At 49.7% G+C, this 19,895-nt stretch overlaps 1 protein-coding gene and 1 long non-coding RNA gene across 7 annotated transcripts in view; one reads left to right on the forward strand and one right to left on the reverse strand.

Annotated features, from left to right (window-relative positions):
* The window catches only part of TFAP2A (transcription factor AP-2 alpha), a 26,704-nt gene extending 13,054 nt beyond the window's left edge, over window positions 1–13,650 (reverse strand). The window contains exons 1-3 of one of the 5 annotated variants that reach the window (XR_014175421.1): window positions 6,016–6,418; window positions 4,678–4,704; window positions 3,043–3,477 (exon numbers count right to left, since the gene is read on the reverse strand). Coding sequence is in view for 4 of the 5 variants with exons in the window: in XM_081953406.1 (XP_081809532.1) it covers window positions 3,043–3,477; window positions 6,016–6,216 (636 nt within the window). In the remaining variant the exon portion in view is untranslated. Of the gene's footprint in view, window positions 1–3,042; window positions 3,478–4,677; window positions 4,705–6,015; window positions 6,419–8,880; window positions 9,109–13,494 lie in introns of those variants that run through there. The other 4 variants (XM_081953407.1, XM_081953409.1, XM_081953408.1 and 1 more) reach the window with 4 other exon arrangements.
* The window catches only part of LOC309392317, a 26,303-nt gene continuing 14,612 nt past the window's right edge, over window positions 8,205–19,895 (forward strand). The window contains exons 1-4 of one of the 2 annotated variants that reach the window (XR_014175422.1): window positions 8,205–8,337; window positions 11,482–11,622; window positions 12,436–12,535; window positions 12,673–12,832. This is a non-coding gene — a long non-coding RNA (uncharacterized lncRNA). Of the gene's footprint in view, window positions 8,338–10,811; window positions 11,364–11,481; window positions 11,623–12,435; window positions 12,536–12,672; window positions 12,833–19,895 lie in introns of those variants that run through there. The other variant, XR_014175423.1, reaches the window with a different exon arrangement.

Here is a 19,895-nt window from a genome sequence, read left to right on the forward strand (position 1 = left end):
AACCCCTAAGTACATGTGCATAAATTATCCATTTTACCCTGCTTTTTAACGCACATGGATTTAAACTGTATTTCTACCAGTGCCTCTCACTCTGAAATAAGCATTTCAAGGGAAAGCTTTCCCGGTTCTTTGTGCTATTTTCAAATGGAAGTTAACACTGTAATAAGATTCTAGAATAATGTTTTTGTGCCACCTCTGCATACAGAAAACGGAGGGAAATATCCGGAATATTGGGGTGAGAGAGAGGAGAAGGGAGGATAATCCTGCAAGCTTCCGAGGCCCATAGCAATTCTGGCTTCCCTCTAGTCCCAGGCAGCGTTTGCCGCTGCTTTTAAATTCTGCTCTGAAGGCTTGATGCTCCGGGCACGCGGGTGCGGCGCGCGCTTGAGTTTCAGACGTGATTAGAAAGTAAAATGAAAATCATGCTTTTTAATTCCCAAACTGACAGTCAATCTAATGTGTCTGTCTGTGTTTACAAATTAGCACTAACGCTGCTGAGCTAGAGAAATTTCCCCTCGCGATGCCGAACTTCAGCGCTACTATTTAGCGCAGGTGCGCGCGCGCGCGCGCCCACAGGCTCCTATGGAGATTTTCCTCCCACCCCACCCCCAAGCCCCCATCCTCTCCTTCACTAAGTCTCCGTCCAACAATAATACCGAGTCTAACATTTTTCCATTCTGCCTTGGATTTATGCTCCTGTTAATTGTGCCTGATCTCAATGATTCCGGGTGGATGGTACGAAGTTGCTTTATTACAGGTTTTATTGTACTCAATGCTCTCATTTGTAACTTGCCTAAAGTGCTTCTGGATTTGAGCATAATTAAATTGAGAAATGTTCAGAAATGACTGGCTGCCGTTTCCTTGGATTTATTTTTTTTACTATATGGTGAAATATCCCTTCAAGCAAACAGCTTAAACCTATAAAAATATAGTGCGGCGTAACGTTTTATTTGTCTGATTTCTTCACCTAGACGGAGTCTACGGAAGCCACCGGCTGTTAGGTTTTAAAATCCCGCCGAGATACTTATGTTTAAATAATTCTCGTCCTCGGCTTCAGCAACTATTCCGTATCAAGCAGCCGTCCTTATATTAATGGCTAACTGCGTAGCAGGAGAAAAATTGAAAACAGCCTTTCCTGATATCATGAAAATTATTTTCAACGAACTTCATTCGCTCCGTGTCCACGGCGAAGGCCGTTCTCTATTCCATTGTCAAAGCACGCATCCTAACGTGACGCCGCCCGCCTCCCTCTCTAAGATCAATGCCCTACCCTTTTAAACGGATCAGATTTACCAGCTTTGGGAATACTCGACCCCGAATAAAGAGGGACGTGTTCCTGTTAAATGTTTTTATCTTAAACTACTTGGTAACGGCCCTTTCTTAAAATAGGCCAGACATCTCTTAACTGCTGGAATAGTAAAATAACTTATATTTATTATTCAAAAAAATATGCACCTACAATTCTCGTCGCAACTGAAATCCCAGCAAAATCAAATCTTTTGCAACTTGATATCTAAAACAAAAACACCAGTGGAAGTTCCCCCTGATTTCAGTGCAACTGTTTTTACTTAAAAGTGCTGATTCAAACTGGGATGTTTCCTCCTCTAAACAACCTTAGTTCCTAACCAGGTATCCTTGGTGTTGTTTGGGGGTTTGCTTTTTAAATGAAAAGAAAACTGGCTGTTGTGGCTTTCCCCCCCCCCCCCTCCAAAAAGCGCCTAAATTCCTACAAAGATATAGATACTTTAAGGCATGGCCTTTTTTTTTTCTTCAAAACAAATCCTAAGCGCAATTTTCTTGGGGGGATAAGAGAGTTGGGGCTGTAATGAATTCCTCCGTTTTCTTCAAATGTGGATTAATAAAAATGAATGGAATAAAGGAGATGAGGAAATCGCTTTCTGAAAGGAACCCGTGGCAAAATTATCCTTGCAACAGTGGAATTGGAAATCATTAAACTGTCAGTGAACATACCGGGATAATATTTGATCCAATCATCTGCGGTGACATTTTAGTAAGGGGAACCAAAACAAATCCTAGGCTAATATTAGAAACTTCCTTTCCCCTTGCCCACAAATGTTTTCTATCCAATGTCACCAGCACAAGAAGCAGGAGTAAAATTACTGGCTTGTTTAAATTCTGCATTCAGTAGGAGAGTGGGTAGATTTTTTTAAAAAAAAGAAATAACCCTATTTTGCAGCCAGACTCAGATGGTGCTCGCCCCTGGCTATAAAGGGCTCTAGGCTGTTAAAAGATAGGAGGCAGACACCACCTTTCTATTCAAATTATATCTGCGGATAAAAGAAACCAGATCCTGACCCGAATATTTTTTTTAAAAAACCATTTAAGGCGCTCCAAAATCTTAGTTAAAATAGTAACAACCACAATAGCGACAGAAACACATTGTTCTTTTTCCCTGTGTAGGGGTGACGGGCCTAGACCATTTCCTACGCCGTGTTTGCAATCCGAAGAATTGCAATTCATTCTTTTCTTCCTCTTCCTCCTCCCCACCTTCCAAACAAGCAGCTCCGAAGTGGGGAGAAAGCTTTCGGGTCAGTTTTTGCTTTCTTTTTCAAGCCAGCCAAAACCCGACTGAAGGCCAGGCTTCCTAAGGTGACACAGCCTTCCCAAGTTACCTCGCTTTGTCACTAACAAGGCAGCATGGCCAACGATGCCAGTCACGGGCATTCTGTTCTTGGCGTCTCTCCTTCCTTCCTTCCTTCCTCCCTCCCTTCCTTCCTTCCTTTCATCCTTCCCTCTTTCTTCCTCCACTCCCATCAACAAAACAAAGAGCTATTTTTCTGCATTAGCAATTGAAGACATTGGCGAGAGGCGAATTCAACTCTGGTTGCTAACCGAAAGACACCATTGCTGCTTGCCTTCATGGAGGGTGTGCTGGAGGCTTGAAATGCACACTGTAATTCCCATCCCCTGGTGGGGAGCGGGGGAGGGGAAGAAGGAGAAGAAGCGTGGCAGGGTGAGGACGAAAACAAAAAAAGAGCCGGCAGGAAGCCGCCTGCCTCCCCGCCTCACGGGTCTCCTTACCGGCACGTCTTCCAGCGAATGAGGTATCGAGTGAATGGGAATATCTCCTAGTCCTGAGCCCAAGCCGTGAGGTCCGTGCAAGAGATCTTCGTGCCGCCGGTAATCCCTTCGGGGATCCAAGCCGGAGAGCTGATGGGGAAGTCCGCGGTGCGTATGCAAAAGCCCCGTGTCCTGGTTTTGCCTCTGTCCCGGCCAGCCTGGGTGCTGGGGCTGAGGCTGGGCGTGAAGAGGGTTCAAGCTATACGGATCGTTAACGTGAGAATACGGGTCTTGAGACTGCGGGTAAATGGGCTGATATGGAGGTGGGAAATAAGGGGGCTGGAAGTCGGCGTTCGGTGTATGCGAGAGCGGAGGTGCGCTGCTATAGGGGGACTGGCCCACACTCCCCAGCTGGGGTAGCCGGGCTGTCCCGTTGCTGGTAGCGTCGTGGCGGTCCTGATGAATAAGAACAAAAAAGGGGGACGGGGAGACCAGAGAGAGAGACAGACAAACAGAGAGAAGGGGGAAGAGAAGTCAAAATCGAACTGTGGATTAGGCCAAATGTTTATCACCCTATTTTTTTTAAAAAAAATCTATCAGATAGATACAATATTTGCACTCAGACTAGAGTCAAAAGCAGCCTCCGAGATATTCCCTTCTGGCAGAGAACCTTTTGTTTTTAAAAAGCCTACGGTCATTATTCTCAAAAGGAAGTGAAAGAGAGCAAACAAATACTCTTTTCTTTGCTCTAAAAAGTGAAAGTGCACAATTGCTGCATTAGTCCTTTGGCCCTGGAAAACGACACCCAAGATGCCATGAAAAAGAACAGCTTTTGGGGGGGGGGGGGATACTTAAATATAAGTATGCCACAAGTCAGCATTTACAAATCTAGCATGGGACCAAAATGGATAAACAATGTGCCATTTCATTAATTGAAATCAAACCATCCTCTAATACGGGGCACCCAACCGGGTATGTAGGTGCGCGTGTAAAATGTACACAGACATACACACATCCACATATAACGTGTACATGCAAAATCGTATTTTACGTAAATAACAAGGCAGCAAAATTAAGAGAAACGGTTTGGAAATATAAAGATGAAGCCGAAGAGGAGGAAAAATGCCAGAGGGTTTTGCTTTTGTACAACCGGGACTTAGTAAATTATGAAATTATAGCCCGCAGGTACGTCTCAAGGAAATTAACAGCCATCCAAATAGAAGTCGGGGAGTGGGGGAGGGGAGGGGAGAGGTAGCCAGGAAATAAATATAAAAAGGGGGGCTGTTAACTGCCTTGGACTTTAGTCTCCCGAGGAGCGTTATTAATCCGGGAAAGGACCAGAGCGGAAAGAAGAGGTGAAACCCAATCGGAAGAGGAGGGGAAACGCAAAGCAAAACAAAACACAATGGACGGGTGTGGAAGCATGGCTAGCCTTTTGTAGTTTACTGGAAGCAGCCAAAGTAAGGAGCCAAAGGAAGCTTGGGGCAAACGAGCAGAGGGGAGGGAGACGCGGAAAGAGGAAAGATTTCGGCGGGAGGTGACACCCGGCCAGCCGGCCACCCACCCACCCCTCCACCCCAGAAGATGTGGAAAAAGCATGATGGTGACGGGGTTCCCACCACCCATCCCAGAGAGAGAAGTCTGAAGCACACTCACCATCGCTGAGAAACTGTGAACTAACATCTGCGCGGATTTCGGGGGGAACCAAGTCAGGCCAGGAAAAAAAAAGGCAGAGAAAAGTGGACTCTTTTAGGTCTCGCTCGCTCGCCCGCTTCCTAGCCGTACTCTTGCTCTGTCCCTCTCTCTCTCTTTCTCCCTCTCGCACACAAGCGCTCTGTCTCTCTCTCATACATACACACACACTCACACACACACACTCACACACACAATGGAAGGAGCCCGGGTCTAGACCATCCCGAGTCCCCAACGCCCAGACTTGTCCGCCAGCACTGGGCAAGCGCGCCTATAATCCATCAGTCCACAACCGAATGCCCGACGTTTCTGCAGCAGCGAAGGCGAGAGCCGGATCCTTGGCGTGAGAGTTCACGATTTAAAGTTGAGCCCGGGGTGCGCGCGCGTGTATGTGTGTGTGTTCCTTAATCCGTTTGCGGGTGGTGTGCGTGTGTGCGCGTTGGTCCCCACCTCGCTCGCGCTCGCTCTCTCTCTCTCTCTCTCTCTCTCTCTCCCTCCTTTTACTGCTGCACGTGAGTTCCTAAATGAGAGAGAGGGAAGGAGGGAGAGAGAGAGAGAGGGAAGGAGGGAGGGAGAGGAATCTGCAGCCTGCTTTCCTTAAGACTCCTAATAGCAGATATTCATGACTATTAATACTACACGAATACTTAATAAGGGAAGAATGGCTGGAAATCGAGCGTGAAGCGAGGAAGCAACTCAAGGCAGAGCCTGTTCTAAATGACGTCCATTGAATGAAGAATCAGTGTATCTAATCAGAGGTGGGGGAGCGAGCGAACGAGAGAGAGACAGAAAGGGGACGGGGGGGGGAGAGAGTCATGCCGTTGCTGCGTCTGACGAATCACAGGAAAGGGGCAACATTTTAAAAGGTTGCAGGGCAGGCAGAAGTGAAAGAGAAAGAGAGCCAGGGAGAGCAAACGGGTGGGTGCGAGGCAAGGCAAGGCAGGGCAGGCAGAGTAAGGGGGGAAGGTGCAGAGAGAATGGGTGGGGAAAGAATCTGGAGAGACCAGGGGAAAGAGGAGGGATGGGAAAAGGCATTTGAGGGAGGAAGGAAGGAAGGAAGGAAGGAAGGAAGGAAGGAAGGAAGGAAGGAAGGAAGGAAGGAAGGAAGGAAGGAAAGCAGGAAAGCAGAACGAGGAGAAGGAAACTAGAAAAGAAGGCAGGCAGGCATGCTGAAAAACTTGCAGAAGCAGAGAGGGCGAGAAGTGCGAACGGGAGAGAGCAAGGAGGGGTCCTCCAGCAAAGGGAAAGCACAGCAGTGGAGAAGTGGCGCTAGGAACCAAGCTCAAGGCAAGGGAGGCGCACCTCGGGAGGCGGCGGCGGCGGCGGCTGGGTAAAGTCGGGCGCCCGAAAGGACAGGGCTAGCAACTGCCGGGCTCCGTCCCCCCTCTTGACCCCAGAGGTGCCGCTCTCTGGCTCCGGTTTGGTGTCCCCGGCTTTCGGCTGCCTGCGTTCAGGCGGGCCCGGCAGTTCCATTCCGGTGGCGTCCTGCTGCGTCAGGTCCATGACTTCAGGGCCCGGAGGAGGAGGAGGAGGAGGCGGTGCTGGCGCTGCGGGCCTTGGCCGGATCCCCGAGCAGAGGAGTAGGGCTGTTCCCTCCCTCCTAGGCGCGTGGGATCCCGTCTCTCCCAGGCGTTCAGTCCCCCCAGGCAATCGGGGCTCTGGGGCTCCTCTCCGCCTCCTGGGAGCCCAGATGAACCTTCCCCCCTTTGGGACTGGAGATCGGGGAAGAGGGTGGCGAAGAGAGGGGGAAGGGAGGGAGGGAGGGAAGGGGAAAAAAGGGAGGCGACTGCCGCTTTACTGGCCCTGACAAGCTCGGGCTCCCAGGCTGGGCCCAACCCGTCCAACTGGCTGGGCAGCTCACCGCCAGCGAATCCGCGGGAATGACAGGCCTGTTCCACTTTTCCTGCCAGCTTATCATAACAAGAGGCATTTCGCCGCCGAGCAAGCAGGCCTCGGCACAACTCCTGGAGCAACACCTCACCAGAGGCATGAAGGAAACCCAACCCTTCGTCGTCGCAAGCGGCTTTTGTTTGTGCCCTCCGACGCCTTTCCGGGGCTGCTCTCCAGGTTCCCCCCAGCAAAAGGGGCGCTGCGCGGCAGTCGAAAGCACCGGAGAGCCAAATTAAGACTCTTCTGAGTTGGTTTTTGGGGGCGGCAGGGGGGTTTGTTTGTTTTTTATTTAAAGAAGAATCCGGAACCTGACAGAAAAATTCAGAGGGGAGACCCGTAAACAGTTCACTCCGATGACAAAAACGTGGAAGCTAAATCAAAACATTGGCGAGTTTTCCAAAGCTACCCTGTGGTCCAACTTCAAACAAACAAATACATAAATGAGCGCAATCAAATATCTCTTCGTCGTTCGGCTTCAGGCGTAATTTACCTAGAAATGCAAGCCGCGTGGCTCGGGACAGTTATTTGCCAAGTAAACGGGGCAATCAAAAGGTTACTTTCCAATGTGAAGCCCTGCTAGCTAGTTTTAGTCGCTGACTCTCGGAGGCAGGCATTCTGGGAACCCGTCGGTCCTAAGCAAGAATCAGCCACGCACACGGCTCCAAACAACCACTCTATCCAGCCGCCCAAGTCTCACCTCTGAATCTCTCGGTCCCAAGCCCCAAGCGTGGGAATCCCCACGCCCGGTTTTTGTAAGCCTGCGCTGAAGGAACCGGTTTCGCCCGAAAATGACTGAGGGAGAAAGGAAGCCGCGCAACTTTCTCAATTCACACGTGCAATGAAAGAGGAAGCCTGTCCTGCTCTCTCTACATTTATAGACAGACACACACAACCCCTCCAAATCAGCCATAAATCTCCAAATATAAACCAACGCTGGTTTTCTTAATTAATCTTCCAAAGTGGGCCTCGCCGGATTCGTGTGTGTGTGTGTGTGTAGAATTAACAAAGGCAAAACTGTAATGTACGCGCTCATGTTTGTACTGCACCCCTAAAGTAGGACTGGAATGGAAACAAAGACCCCCAAAGAATTTGGAAGACTCAAACCCAATTAAAGATAAGCATCATGCTTGCAATTCACAAAGAAAAACACACTAACATTTAACTCTTACCGGCTTCCTACTATGAACACGTGGAAGATACACGATTATTTAATTAGCAAACTACTTTTACTGAAGTGACCCATGCTCTGCCTTTTTCATTCCATTCATCCAAATACTTATCATTTCTTATACTCTGCCCTGTATTAGAATACGCCTGTGCAAGATCTATCACCAAGGCACCCTATGGGCACAGATTTACCAAAAGATTGTTTCTGGCACCTTACTTAGGCGGTGCTTCTCCATCTCTGCCTACTCTTCACACCGCCTGAATGACTCCGAGCATCTCCCTCCCGCAATGCCTACGAGGCTCCACTTTCGACTTTCAAAAGAGAGCTTAAAGCCACGCCTGCCTTCCTCTCAACACCATCCTTTTCTTCCTCCTCCTCCTCCTTTAATTTTAATCCAAGGGCTGAGAAGCAGAAGGAAGCCTGCAGGATCAAAGGAGGTTTGATGCAGAAATGACAACTATCCACATCAGATAGAGGTCCCTCAAGTCTGCAACCCCAGACCTGTGGATCCAAGACAACTCTTTTGAGAGTGAGGTGGCTCTCTTTGGGAGATCCTGGGAATCTCGGTACTGGCTAAAACACATTTTAATTTTGTTTCGTGGTGGCTTTGCTCTTCCGCATTCACTTCGCTCATCCATTCCATCTTCTCGACCCTTTCCCTGTAGCTGTTGGGATACGGAGCCTTTGCAGGAAGATCCGTGTGGGTGCATTTTCTTTCTCCCCTCCCGATGTGCTTCGGCAAAGGTCTTTTTTTACCCCCTAAACCACCCACCGTACAGGCGGGCATCTTCCGCCTGCCCCTTTTCGATTCCACCCGCCCCCGCCTCCCCAATTTGCCAAGTCGGCAAGTGAAGAAGTTGCTCTCCCAAAAGCTTCGTTGGGTGCTGCAAGATGTTTTCCAATCGCAGCTGGCAATTTTTCTTTTTTCTTTCTTTCTTTCTTTCTTTCTTTCTTTCTTTCTTTCTTTCTTTCTTTCTTTCTTTTTTTTCTTTCTTTCTTCTTTCTTTCTTCTTTCGCTCTCTCTCTCTCTCTCTCTCACTCTCATTTAGGGGGGGGCGGGAGGAAGGGATCCTCTTTCCTGGTTGCCCCAGTCGCCGGAAAGCGCTTACCTCACATTCCTCATACTTGATATTATCCGTCAGTTTCCAAAGCATTTTCATGGATTGGCGTGGCGAGAGGCAAGAGGGTGCGAGAGGGGGGAGGGGGTAAAGCAAGAAGGAAAGGAAGAAAGAGAGAGAGAAAAGGAGGAAGAGAGAGGGAGGAAGAGAGAGAGAGGACGAGGTTGTTTGCCCTGCCTGCCTGCCTTGCGCTCTCCTCTGGCATGCAGAGCGCGCCCGCTGGAGTGCTGGAGCAGGAGGAGGCGGAGGCGGAGGAGGCGGAGGCGATCTCCCGTGCCCGCTCGGAGATCTCCCTCTAATGGTCGAAACTTTTCCCTTCTCCCACTCGTCTTTCACCAACCGCCCAGTCGCCACCTCATTAGCATAGCAACCCTCGGCCAATTGCTCAGCAGCGCAGCAACTGGCCCGCGAAGGGACCAGGGTCGCAGGGACGCCGCTCGCTCGCGCTCTGCCTCCCTTGGGGGGGGGACCATTTTGTAAAGCCCTTTGGGCCCCGAAAGGGGAGAAGGAAGCGGGGCGCTTCTCTTGGGGTGTCCTCACTTTTAAAGTAACAGCCTTCCGGGCATCTGTTCCTCTTCCGTGGGAGGTCCTTGAAGTTTGCTTTTCGCCTAAGGCCTCCCTTCAACGGCTCCCCCCCCCCAATGTCCCCGCGATTTCTTCAGTCGGAAATAGCGTAGAAAACCCCCTTCAAGGGAATGTTTCCGATGGGATCCTTTTCCGTTAGACCGGACCCCCGGCTAGCTCTTCTCGACTTGAACCCACCCGCAACCTGCAATCTCATTGTGGACACTTGGGATCGGTTCCCGAGAGATCCGTTTCCAGCCAGAAGAGGAGTTAACGAGCTGAGTCGGGCCTGACCTTTATTTACTCAGTTTGGGCTTAAAAACACCTTTCTTCTCGTTCTTTTGGATTTTCTTAATTTTTGTTTAACAAGATCGCCTCCCACACACGCGCACGCTTTTTCTCCAAACCCAACACGCGCCTAAACACAGTATTTGTGAATCCCAAAATTTTAGCAGCAAGGAGGAGAACCACGCAGTCGACTTTCTGGGGTTTTTTACACTGATGAAAGTCCCCCCCCCCCTTCGGTATCTTAAGGCACATTTGTTGCCTATTCACACATGGAAGGCATGAATTGGCCCCCTCTGCGCTTTTTCAGCTAACCGGGAACAGTGAAGTGCGTTCCCCAATTCTCCAAGGTTGTGTTCTCGAGTAGAATTACTTGGACTCAATTCCAAAATAGACTTGTTATTAGAAGCACTTTGAACAACAGGTGGTTTCTGGGGGAGCTCAGGCAGGTAGCAGTCAGACTGAAATAAATTTTACTCCAGGCCACAAAGTTGTTGTTGTTTTTACAGACAATAGCCCTCTGCTTCCTAAGGGACAAAGAGAGGTGAACAGAGTCATATGACTGGGGGGGGGGGGGTTTAGCCTCAAGCAGTGAATTAAAGGCAGAGCTGTGGATTTTCCTATCCAACTTGTCTTTTCTGTTCGAAATCAGCTTCCTTTTCAAGGCAGGAGGAACCACGGAGAAAGACGCATTTTGAGGGCAAGCAGAGCCTGCCAAGTCGCCCAATATCTGGAATCGAATTCCAACCAGATTGACTGATAGGAGATGGGAAAGAGCCTAACTTATTTAAAACAGTGTGGACCCTTGGCTACATATCTCTGCGTCCAATCTTTATTTCCTTTTTTTAATTTCCTTCCGTGGCTTGTGCAAAGCTTTTGGATTCCCTCTTCCTCCTCCTCCTCCGTTTACCGTGATTATCACATTGCTCCTCTGTTTTATGCTAATCCGAATTGATTTCTCATCCGGCAGGCGGGACGTGTCGGCTCAACAGAAGCTGGTGCAGAAAGGTCTGAGATGGCCTTTCTTTTTAAAACCAAGACTCTTCCCTTAGTCGGACGTTGGCACCGCAGCCCAGAAATGTTGCTGGAGCTGCCCTTTTACCGCTGCGTCTACCTCTGTCCTCCCGCTGAGGAGAATCACGTTTGCGAAGGAAACAGCCTGGAGCGCAGCAAAACCCATCACTCCCAAAAAAGCAGAGACTCTCTTCCCTGGGAAATCCAGCTGTAGCCAGCCCTCCTCCACCTCCAACAAGGGCCTGAAAGGATTAGCCAGTTCACTGGGAAGCAAATGGCTTCGGATTCTGGGGGCCCCATCCGCTCAAGGGGAGCCCCAACTTAAGCAGACAGCAGAACTGGCTGGTGGAAACTCTTCAAGCATCCGGAAGTTTAGTACTAGACCAAGAGCCGTACAACCGGTTTCTGGAGCAGCTTCCCGGGTTCTGGAACACCTGCCCAATTTCTGTTTGGTCTTTTTTTCCTCTCGCTCTTCCTTTTCCTCCTGACTCCCCGAGGAGGACAAGTGGCGCTTTGCTCGCTCTCTCCCTCGACGTTCAAATCCAGCCGCGGGGAGGCTCGCTCCGAAGCCCGTCCTCACGCCGCTGGCAGGGCGAGTCAACTGCGCGCAGGCACGCACACCCCTTCTCCTCTCCGCTCCCTTGGCACGCCGTGCCTTCCAGCGGCGAGGGTGTTGCGCCAACTCGGCTCCCAGGCACTAACAGGAGTGGATGATTTCTCTTCCCCCAGGGTCACCTCACGCAGGCGGCGAGGGTGGAAAAGGAGCTTCTCGAGATCGGCAGGCCTTCCTTCGAAGAGGATCAACAGTGGGTAACTCTGACCTGCATGGATTGGCTGGCTTAAACCTTCGGGATCAGGATTCCAAACCCGGTATTTAAAAAAAAAAGGAGGGGGGGTAGTGGAAAAAGAATGTGGCAGAAGAGCTTCAGGGACGCTTTCAGGTGAAAGGGACCTTGTGAGGTGATCCTAACATTCTGGCATTCTATACAAGGAGCATCGGTCTCCCAGCTGTTCCTACCCAATAATGTCAGTGGGATCGCCATCTCTAGTTGTCCGAACCGTGTTGGTTAGGCTAAGGCTCCGGATCAGGAAGCGCAGGGTTTCTTGGAAAGCAAGGCAGACAGGTCGCCCTCTTCTGATCATCCTTTTAGTTGATCTGCCCATTTTAGACCAGTGGAGGGTCAGCCCTTAGGCCAAAAGTTGGCCTCCAAGTCACTATGACCTTTGCTGTAAGGCGTGGTAGCTTGGCGTTTTGCACACCTGAAACGCCATTCCCTGAAGTACAGAAAGAGCTTTTACTGAAAATTTGCCTCCGAAGCAGACGCCGTTACAGTTCGAGCCTAAAAATATATATAATTTGTAATATCGGCAGCTAAGACTGTTGCACTTCGGCTACTGACTTCCATAGGAAGAAGTCAATGACCCACCGTTAAAAGAACTAGGACTTCTTTTAAGGTGGTCTAAGCCTCCACAAATGTTCACGCACACGCACGCACGCACGCACACACTTTCATACAATATCTAGAAACTGGGTAGCATTGAAACTCTTCATAAATCAAAAGAGCTTTTTAAAAAGCTTTCAGACCCTTGAACTTTTCTTTATCCCTTGGTCCGGACCTGGAAAGTGAAAAAGCCACCAAGCTTCCAGACCTGTGTAAAGTTAACCTTTTTTTCTTTCTACAGAAACAGCTCTGAAATTAGAAAGCAAAAGAGAGGCAAGCCTCCACACTAGGAGCTACAGGTTGGCTCTGGAAATCCGCTGAGAGCTGAAACAGTGATAAAGGTGAGTGGTGAGGTTCAGCCTTTTTTGGGGGATGTCTTCAGATAGAAAGAGACTTCCTTGTTCAGCCCATTGGCAGCCTAGAGCCTGCAGTTAACTTTCCTTCCTTTCCTTTCCTTCCTCTCCTTCCTTTCTTTCAGGGCCCAGCAGAACAGTGGATATATAGAGTGAAGGATGGTGGAACCTCTGACCCGCAGTCCAAGCAACAGCCTTACTAAGGCCTAGACTGGAGCGGAATAGCTTTCGCTTTCTGGCACCTTTTAAGTTTCTCCCGACCTCCGCGCCAGAAAGGCTAACCAGGTGCTTACACATTGTACAATGTATGCTCCTTTTTTGGAATCATCTTTGTGCATTGCTCTCCTGCTCTTGCTCTCTCACAAATGCACGCGCACACACACACAGTCACATGACCCAGGAGGTTTGAAAAACTTCAATTTTAAACAAAAGTTTTAGTATTTGCAATGGATTTCATAAAGACATGCTAAAAAGAATTAGCAAACCAACCAACTCCCAGACAAGAAGACTCCAGGGGAGGTGACTTGTTACTGCAAAGATAAAGCTATGGTCCGAGGTCTCTCTCTCTCTCTCTCTCTCTCTCTCTCTCTCTCTCTCTCTCTCTCTCTCTCTCTCTCTCTCTCTCTCTCTCTCTCTCTCTCTCTCTCTCTCTCTCTCTCTCTCACACACACACACACACACACACACACACACACACTCTCCCCACCTGTTGAAAGATCGTGGAGTCTCTTTGCATAACCATGTAGTATCCTAATCAGATCGCCTTCTTTTCCCTTGGGGACATTGCCCTTAAGACTAGTGGGTTGGTTACTCAGCCTGCTGACCTGGATCCATACTTTTCGTTTTCCTTTTTTAAATTACAAGCCCAATAATAATAATAATAATAACCCTGCATCGAGAAAGAAGGGGGGGAAAGGAAAGCGAAAGGAATAGAGGAATTGTGTTACCTGCCAGTCCCCCATTTTTGCAAGGAGTGACATTTTGGCTCCGGGCTGCCTATCACCAGGTCCCCGCTGGTCATGGAATGAGTGATCCGCCCGCTTGCCTCTCCTGCGATCTCTTTAGGCAAAGACTTCTTTTACCTGCCAGAGGAACTGCTCACCTGGTCATAAAGGCGCTACCTGCCTGCGCCTGCGCATTGACTCAGGAATGCACTCGGCCAGCTCCCTTCGGGGAGCTCACAAACTGTCTCCGCGGATGATGGATTTACACCGCCAAGAGCAGCTCCGGAGTTGTGCGTCTCGCTTGTCTCTTCCCAGGGCCCGGTTCTCTTGGGAGTCGGCCCGGCTTTCCTAGCGGGGACCAGAGGACAAGCGAGCTAGAACAGCTGCCAGGATGAATCCTGGTCCTCGGTCCTTTTCTTCTGTGTTCAAGCTTTGTGGTAGGGTAGAGGGGACGGAGACCCGGTAAGCGCAGGGCGCGCGTCTCCAGGGAAGCCAAATGAGCGCACAGGGCCGGGCACTGTGGGCCTGGCGCTCCTGTGCATCGCCAAGCGATTTTGGGGGGTGGGGGTGACAGAAGAGAAGTGACGACTGAGCAAGGAGGAAGCTACATAAACTGGGCTTCGCTCTTCTGCCGCTCGCAAACCAGCCCTGAGCCGGAGGTGCCGGCAAATTGAGGCGCTCTGGCACGGAAAGTGTCCCAGAAAGCCGCGGCGCCTTCACGTCCCGTTGGTTTACCGGCGAGCCACCTCCTTCCTCGGCTTGGGCGGCAACACAGACCTCCGGGCAGGGGGACTGGCTAGTCGGAGTGCGGGTCTCTCCTGGTTAGAGTAGCGGTGGCTGGAACGGGGCCTCGCCTGGTCTTTTGTCCGAACTCAGCCAGGTGAGTCCCTCAGCCAGGTCGAGTCGCCGCGGACCTCCATTGACTTCCACGGGGACGCTGGGCAATGAAGTGGCCGATTGAACCGCTTCATGGACCGAGCTGCGAGAGGGCTTTGCGTTCAAATAGAGGGGGATCGTTTTCAGCGGCGTAAATGCAGCTCGGAAGCAATAGGACTTTTTTTTTTCTTTTTAAACTAAGACTTGGAGGGAGAACTTGGCTGGAAGTTGTGAATCCGGACTTTTCTGCGGCAAGAGTTGCAATCCCGCTCAGTCTGGATCTCATGAGCGAAGCAGAATTGGAATGGGCCCGCAGGGTTAAATTCTAGCGTTTCAGCTTCGTTTGACTTGTGGGTCACTGTGAGGTGGTGGGCTTGGTTGCGTTTTCCACTGGGAAAGGCTGGAACGGGAAGGGGGACGTGTAATTGAGAGTTAAAAAGCAATTGGGAGAAGAAAGCGGGGCTTTGCTTAAGAAGCGTTTGATCCTTGCTTCCTTTACTTCTGCACTGGTGCCGTTCAAACGTGTTAGATTACAACTGCTCTTGGCTATGGTAGACGGAGATAGGGATTGTAATCCAACAGGTTGAAAGATGACTCACTTAAGCCATTTTGAGACTCGCGATCAAGCGCTTTAGAGTTCATCCAACAATTGCTGTAGGGATGTAGCAGTAATGAAGAGAGAGAGACTTGGCACCACCGCAGCCACGACTAAGTGACATTACAGCACTCCATCCATTACTTGTGTCCGCTGTATTATCGCCGCCTGCAATATGGGTGACTTTTCAACAGATTGGGTCAGGGAGAGGAGGTGCTAACTGTTCTTTTTTAAGCGGGCTAGCTTATTCTGGGTGTTTGGTTCCCAAGGACGCGAAGGCCACGTTTTTAAATTGGGGGATGTGGGCCCTTTAAGAAAGAGAAGACACTAGGCTTAGACAAGTTTGGCTGGGATTGTGCATAAAGCATTTCTGAACGTCAGGCTTCTGCCAGGAGTCGTTTGGCTCCCTCGCTTGGTTACCGGCTCAGATGTGCTTCGCTCAGCCAGTCTGGGCGCCGTCCTTTGCGAAGAGAGAGAGGCTCCTTCCCTTGTTTCGCCTTTGCATTTCTCCGAGAATATGCAAACGGGAAGGACGAAGGAGGGCAAAACTGCAGGGAAAGGGAAAGGGAGAAAGGAAGAAAGTGAAAGAGAAAGGGAGAGGGGGGGGGGAAGGAAGGAAGGAAGGAAGGAAAGAAAGAAAGAAAGAAAGAAAGAAAGAAAGAAAGAAAGAAAGAGAAAGAAAGAAAGAAAGAGAAAGAAAGAAAGCTGTCAGGGCAAATGCACCTTTCTGTATATGCGATCCAATGATCCCGAGCTGCGTGCTCAGTTTCCCGGCAGAGGGTTGAGCAGTGCCCGAGAACCGCTGGGAGTTTTGCCTGGCATTCATTCCGCCTGCATTTGACTACAGGGCGCAACGGTAAGGCTGGGTTCCAAACCTTGCCTGCCAGACCGAGCCGGTCTCTCTTTGATCCTAAGTAGATTTCTGTAGGGCAGGTTTAACTCAGGAAGAAGGCAGGTGAGGAGTAAAGGGATAATAAACCAGATCATGAATTGGATTTAGCGAGAGGAGATCCTGGGCCAATCAAAGAAGCACATCGTTCGAGCCTCAGGCTCTACACAGTGACTCCTTCTGCAAATATCAGTGGCCAGATATTCTGACCGAAATTGGTGGAGTTTACTCTGCTCGATGTTCTGGGCTTCGCCGGACTGGGGACCTCCTTTGCCTTCCTCTTCAAAACGACTTGATTGGGATAAACTGGCTGTCCGGTTTCAAAAAGACAGGCCTGCAACGGCCTCTTGGGAATGCAGAGCCGACCCGCCTTCCCCTCCTCCTTCTCTTGAAAGGCAGCAAGTTTCGAAAAGCGGGGCTGGAGTGGGGGGGAGGAGTTCTATAATGGAGCGACTGCAAGGGCCCAGGAGAGCAGAAGCGCAGTAACTCGCGAGTTGGCGTTTCTTGTCCCTGTGGGGAAAGGAAGGACTGTGGTGTGTGTCTGTGTGTGTGAGAGACAGAGGGGAGGGGGTAGGAAGAGTGAAGGAGGGGGGAGAGAGAGAGACAGAGACAGGAGACAGAGGCAGAGATGTGATAACCAGGTCTCTGTAAATAACCAATGGTCCCCATTAGCGTTTTGAATCTGCGGGTGAAGCGAACCTGAGTGGGTTCGAATCAATCGGGCAGCACCAGAGAAGGGTCAGCTCCTCCTGTTTTCAGAAGGAAGCCTTCCAGAGCCTGAACAAGTTTTCATCTCAACTTTTGGGTCCTTCTTACTTTCCCCTCTTGCGTAAAAGTCTCTACAGGCAGGCAGGGTTGGGCAGGTGAGTTCTCGCTGGGATTTACCTCCTGGTTGCAATTGCCCTTTTGGAGTCGATTTCCAGGTTAAGCAGGTATAAAAACAGTTGACTTTGAGTAATGGTGGCTTCTTGATCCCAAGGGGGGATGGGGACCGGACAGCCCCTTTGAAACGCAGGGGTGGGGAGGCGAGGGAAAGACAGTCTCAGTCAGATTCATATGCATTCTGGTTGGATTCAGGTGCCACTTAGCCATCAGGTGGTTTAAGTTCTGATAAGCACACTATATGAACCAGTGACTCTGGTTTGAAAGGCGCAGTTAATGGCTTAGTCACCATTGTCCATCTGTGCTTTACCAAATGAACTTCTGGTTAAATAAATTCTGGCATCCTACTCTGTAAGTTACAATACCGGAACATTATATTCACTCCACAAAGTTGTTGATATTACACAGTCTATTTTTTATGCAAGGAACTATAGGGTTAAACCAAAGCGAAAAAGAAATGAGTTTATTTTATCTCATTGGGGGGTAATAAAACCATTGCAACCTGGTGATCTTCCAGATGAGATTTCCACATTTCCCAACCAGCGAGTATTTTGCTAGACTGTACAGAACTGGGACCTGTAGCCCAACATGTTTGGATGGCACATAAATTGGAAATTAACTGCTTAGCTCACTAACAGCTAAACTTGTTGGGCCCTGTGAAAGGCACTGAAAGGGCAAGAAGCAGCATGTGAAGGCTGGGAGCATCAAACCCAAACTTTTATAGCCCCAGCCTCAATCACATATTGGGGTTAACCCTCCTCCAAAAGCCATGACTCTACATGTGGAGACAGACCAACCGAAACTACTTTGAGTTGCAAGTAAATTTCACTGACCTAATGGGGTTTCCTTCTGGAAAGGCATATATAGGACTGCATTATTAATTATGGTTAACTTGAAATGGGTCAGAGCTACTTAAAAATAAATAAACAAAGCCACTACAGGTGGGATGGCAGCTGTAGTCCCAATGCATTGGACAGTGTGTCAAACTAGGGAAGGCTGCAACAGAACATAATTTTTTTGAAAAGAGTTTGGGATTATGGAGGGAAAAAATGGGTCAGCCCCATAACATATCCCCTGCCCCTCCCAGCATCTCCCAGTCTTTGATTAAAGCTCCCATCATATTTAGAGAACAGAACCAATAAACATGCTGGCTGGGGACAAAAGTAACTGTAGTCCAATACACCAAGGCACCATCAGACTGGGCAAGGGGGAATCTCTGCATCTGCTTTATTCCAGGGGCCACTTTTATCTTTCCAGCCTTCCAGCTTCCATCCAAACCTTGCCATGTTTTCCTGGGGAAGAATTAAGAAAGAGATGAAGGGCAATTGATAGCAGGCAAGATGAGATACGGCTTAAGGCATCAAACTGTAAGCAGTTTGCAAAGAAACGGTAATTAATTACTTTTCCCCCTCCTTCTAAAAAAGCAGATTGAACCTAAGGCCAAAAGGAAGGTGGGAAGTTCATTCATCAAGATGTAGGTAGGTCCCTGGTAAAAGTGAGAAGAAAGGGGGGAATGGGCTGGTGTCTCTGAGTCCAAGATCAGCATTCAGGAATTGTCAGGTTTGGAGAAGGACAAAATAAGTGAATGAAAACCAAGGAAAGAGTTCGGGTTATAATGATTAAATTGCTCCTCCAGAGAGTCATTTGAAGGTGCAGGAGATTAAGGTTTATTTATTTATTTATTTATTACTTGAACTTATTAGTCGCCCCCTCTCCCCACAGGGACTCGGGGCGACGTACAAAAGTATTATATAGCGTACAGAGGAGGTAAGAATAAATAAATAAGTTACAATACCTAAAAAAGTTAAAACCCCAGTGAAATTAACCCTTAAAAACTAAAATTACCAATTAAAAATGCCCTGGGCTGGAGAGGTTGTAGAATTATGCCAGGTCAGCTAGTCGAAACAGGTAGGTTTTCAGCTTCATACGGAAGGAGCGAAGGTCGGTTGTAGTCCTGATGTCTGGGGGGAGGTCATTCCAAAGGGTGGGGCCCACTACAGAGAAGGCCCTACTTCTGGGCGCTGCCCTCTGGCACTCTCTGGAGGACGGCACCCGGAGTAGTCCCTCTCTGTGTGAGTGGACGGGTCGCAGGGATGTATGGGGCAGGACGCGATCCCGCAGGTAACTAGGCCCTGTGCCATGGAGCGCTTTGAAGGTGGTAACCAGCACCTTGAAGCGCACCCGGTAGGCCACAGGAAGCCAGTGCAGCTCGCGCAGGATAGGTGTTATATGGGAGAACCTCGATCTCCCCATAATTACCCGCGTGGCTGCATTCTGGACCAACTGCAGTCTCCGGGTGCACCTCAAGGGGAGCCCCATGTAGAGAGCATTACAGTAGTCCAGGCGAGACGTCACCAGCGCGTGAGTGACTGTACGCAAGCCCTCCCGGTCCAAAAGGGGCCGCAATTGGCGCACCAGGCGAACCTGGTGGAACGCCCCCCTCGCCATGGCTGCCACATGATCTTCCATAGACAGCCGGGCATCAAGGAGGACGCCCAAATTGCGTGCCCCTTCCACCGGGGCTAATTGATCATCTCCGATGGTCAGCGATGGCATATGCTGGTTGAACCGGGAAGCCGGAAGCCACAGCCACTCTGTCTTGGAGGGGTTGAGCCTGAGCCTGTTGTCATCCATCCAGACCCGTACGGCTTCCAGACACCGGGACATCACTTCAACAGCCTCGTTGGGGTGGTTTGGGGTAGAAATGTACAGCTGAGTGTCATCAGCGTACAGATGGTATCCCACCCCAAAACCACGGATGATCTCGCCCAGCGGCTTCATATATATGTTGAACAGGAGAGGCGAGAGGATCGACCCCTGTAGGACCCCACAGATAAGGTTAAGCATCTCTCGTCATACCTAATGGGATATTGCTATATTTGTTTCAAGTGACACATTGAAACCAATAGAAGTAAGCTTGTCATATCTATCATGTTGTTAGTTGTGAAGTCGTGTCCAAAGTCATGTCGAGGCCTTCCTGTCCTCTACCATCCCCTGTAATCCATTTTAAACTCATGCCTACTGCTTCGGGGAATCCATCCAGCCACCTCATTCTCTGTCGTCCCCTTCTTCTTTTGCCTTTAGTTGTTCCCAGCATTAGGCTCTTCTTTCTTCTCATTAGGTGGCCAAAGTATTTGAGTTTCATCTTCAGGATCTGGCCTC

This window comes from Natrix helvetica (assembly GCF_964273705.1).
Source record: "Natrix helvetica genome assembly, chromosome: 4".
NCBI lineage: Eukaryota > Metazoa > Chordata > Lepidosauria > Squamata > Natricidae > Natrix > Natrix helvetica.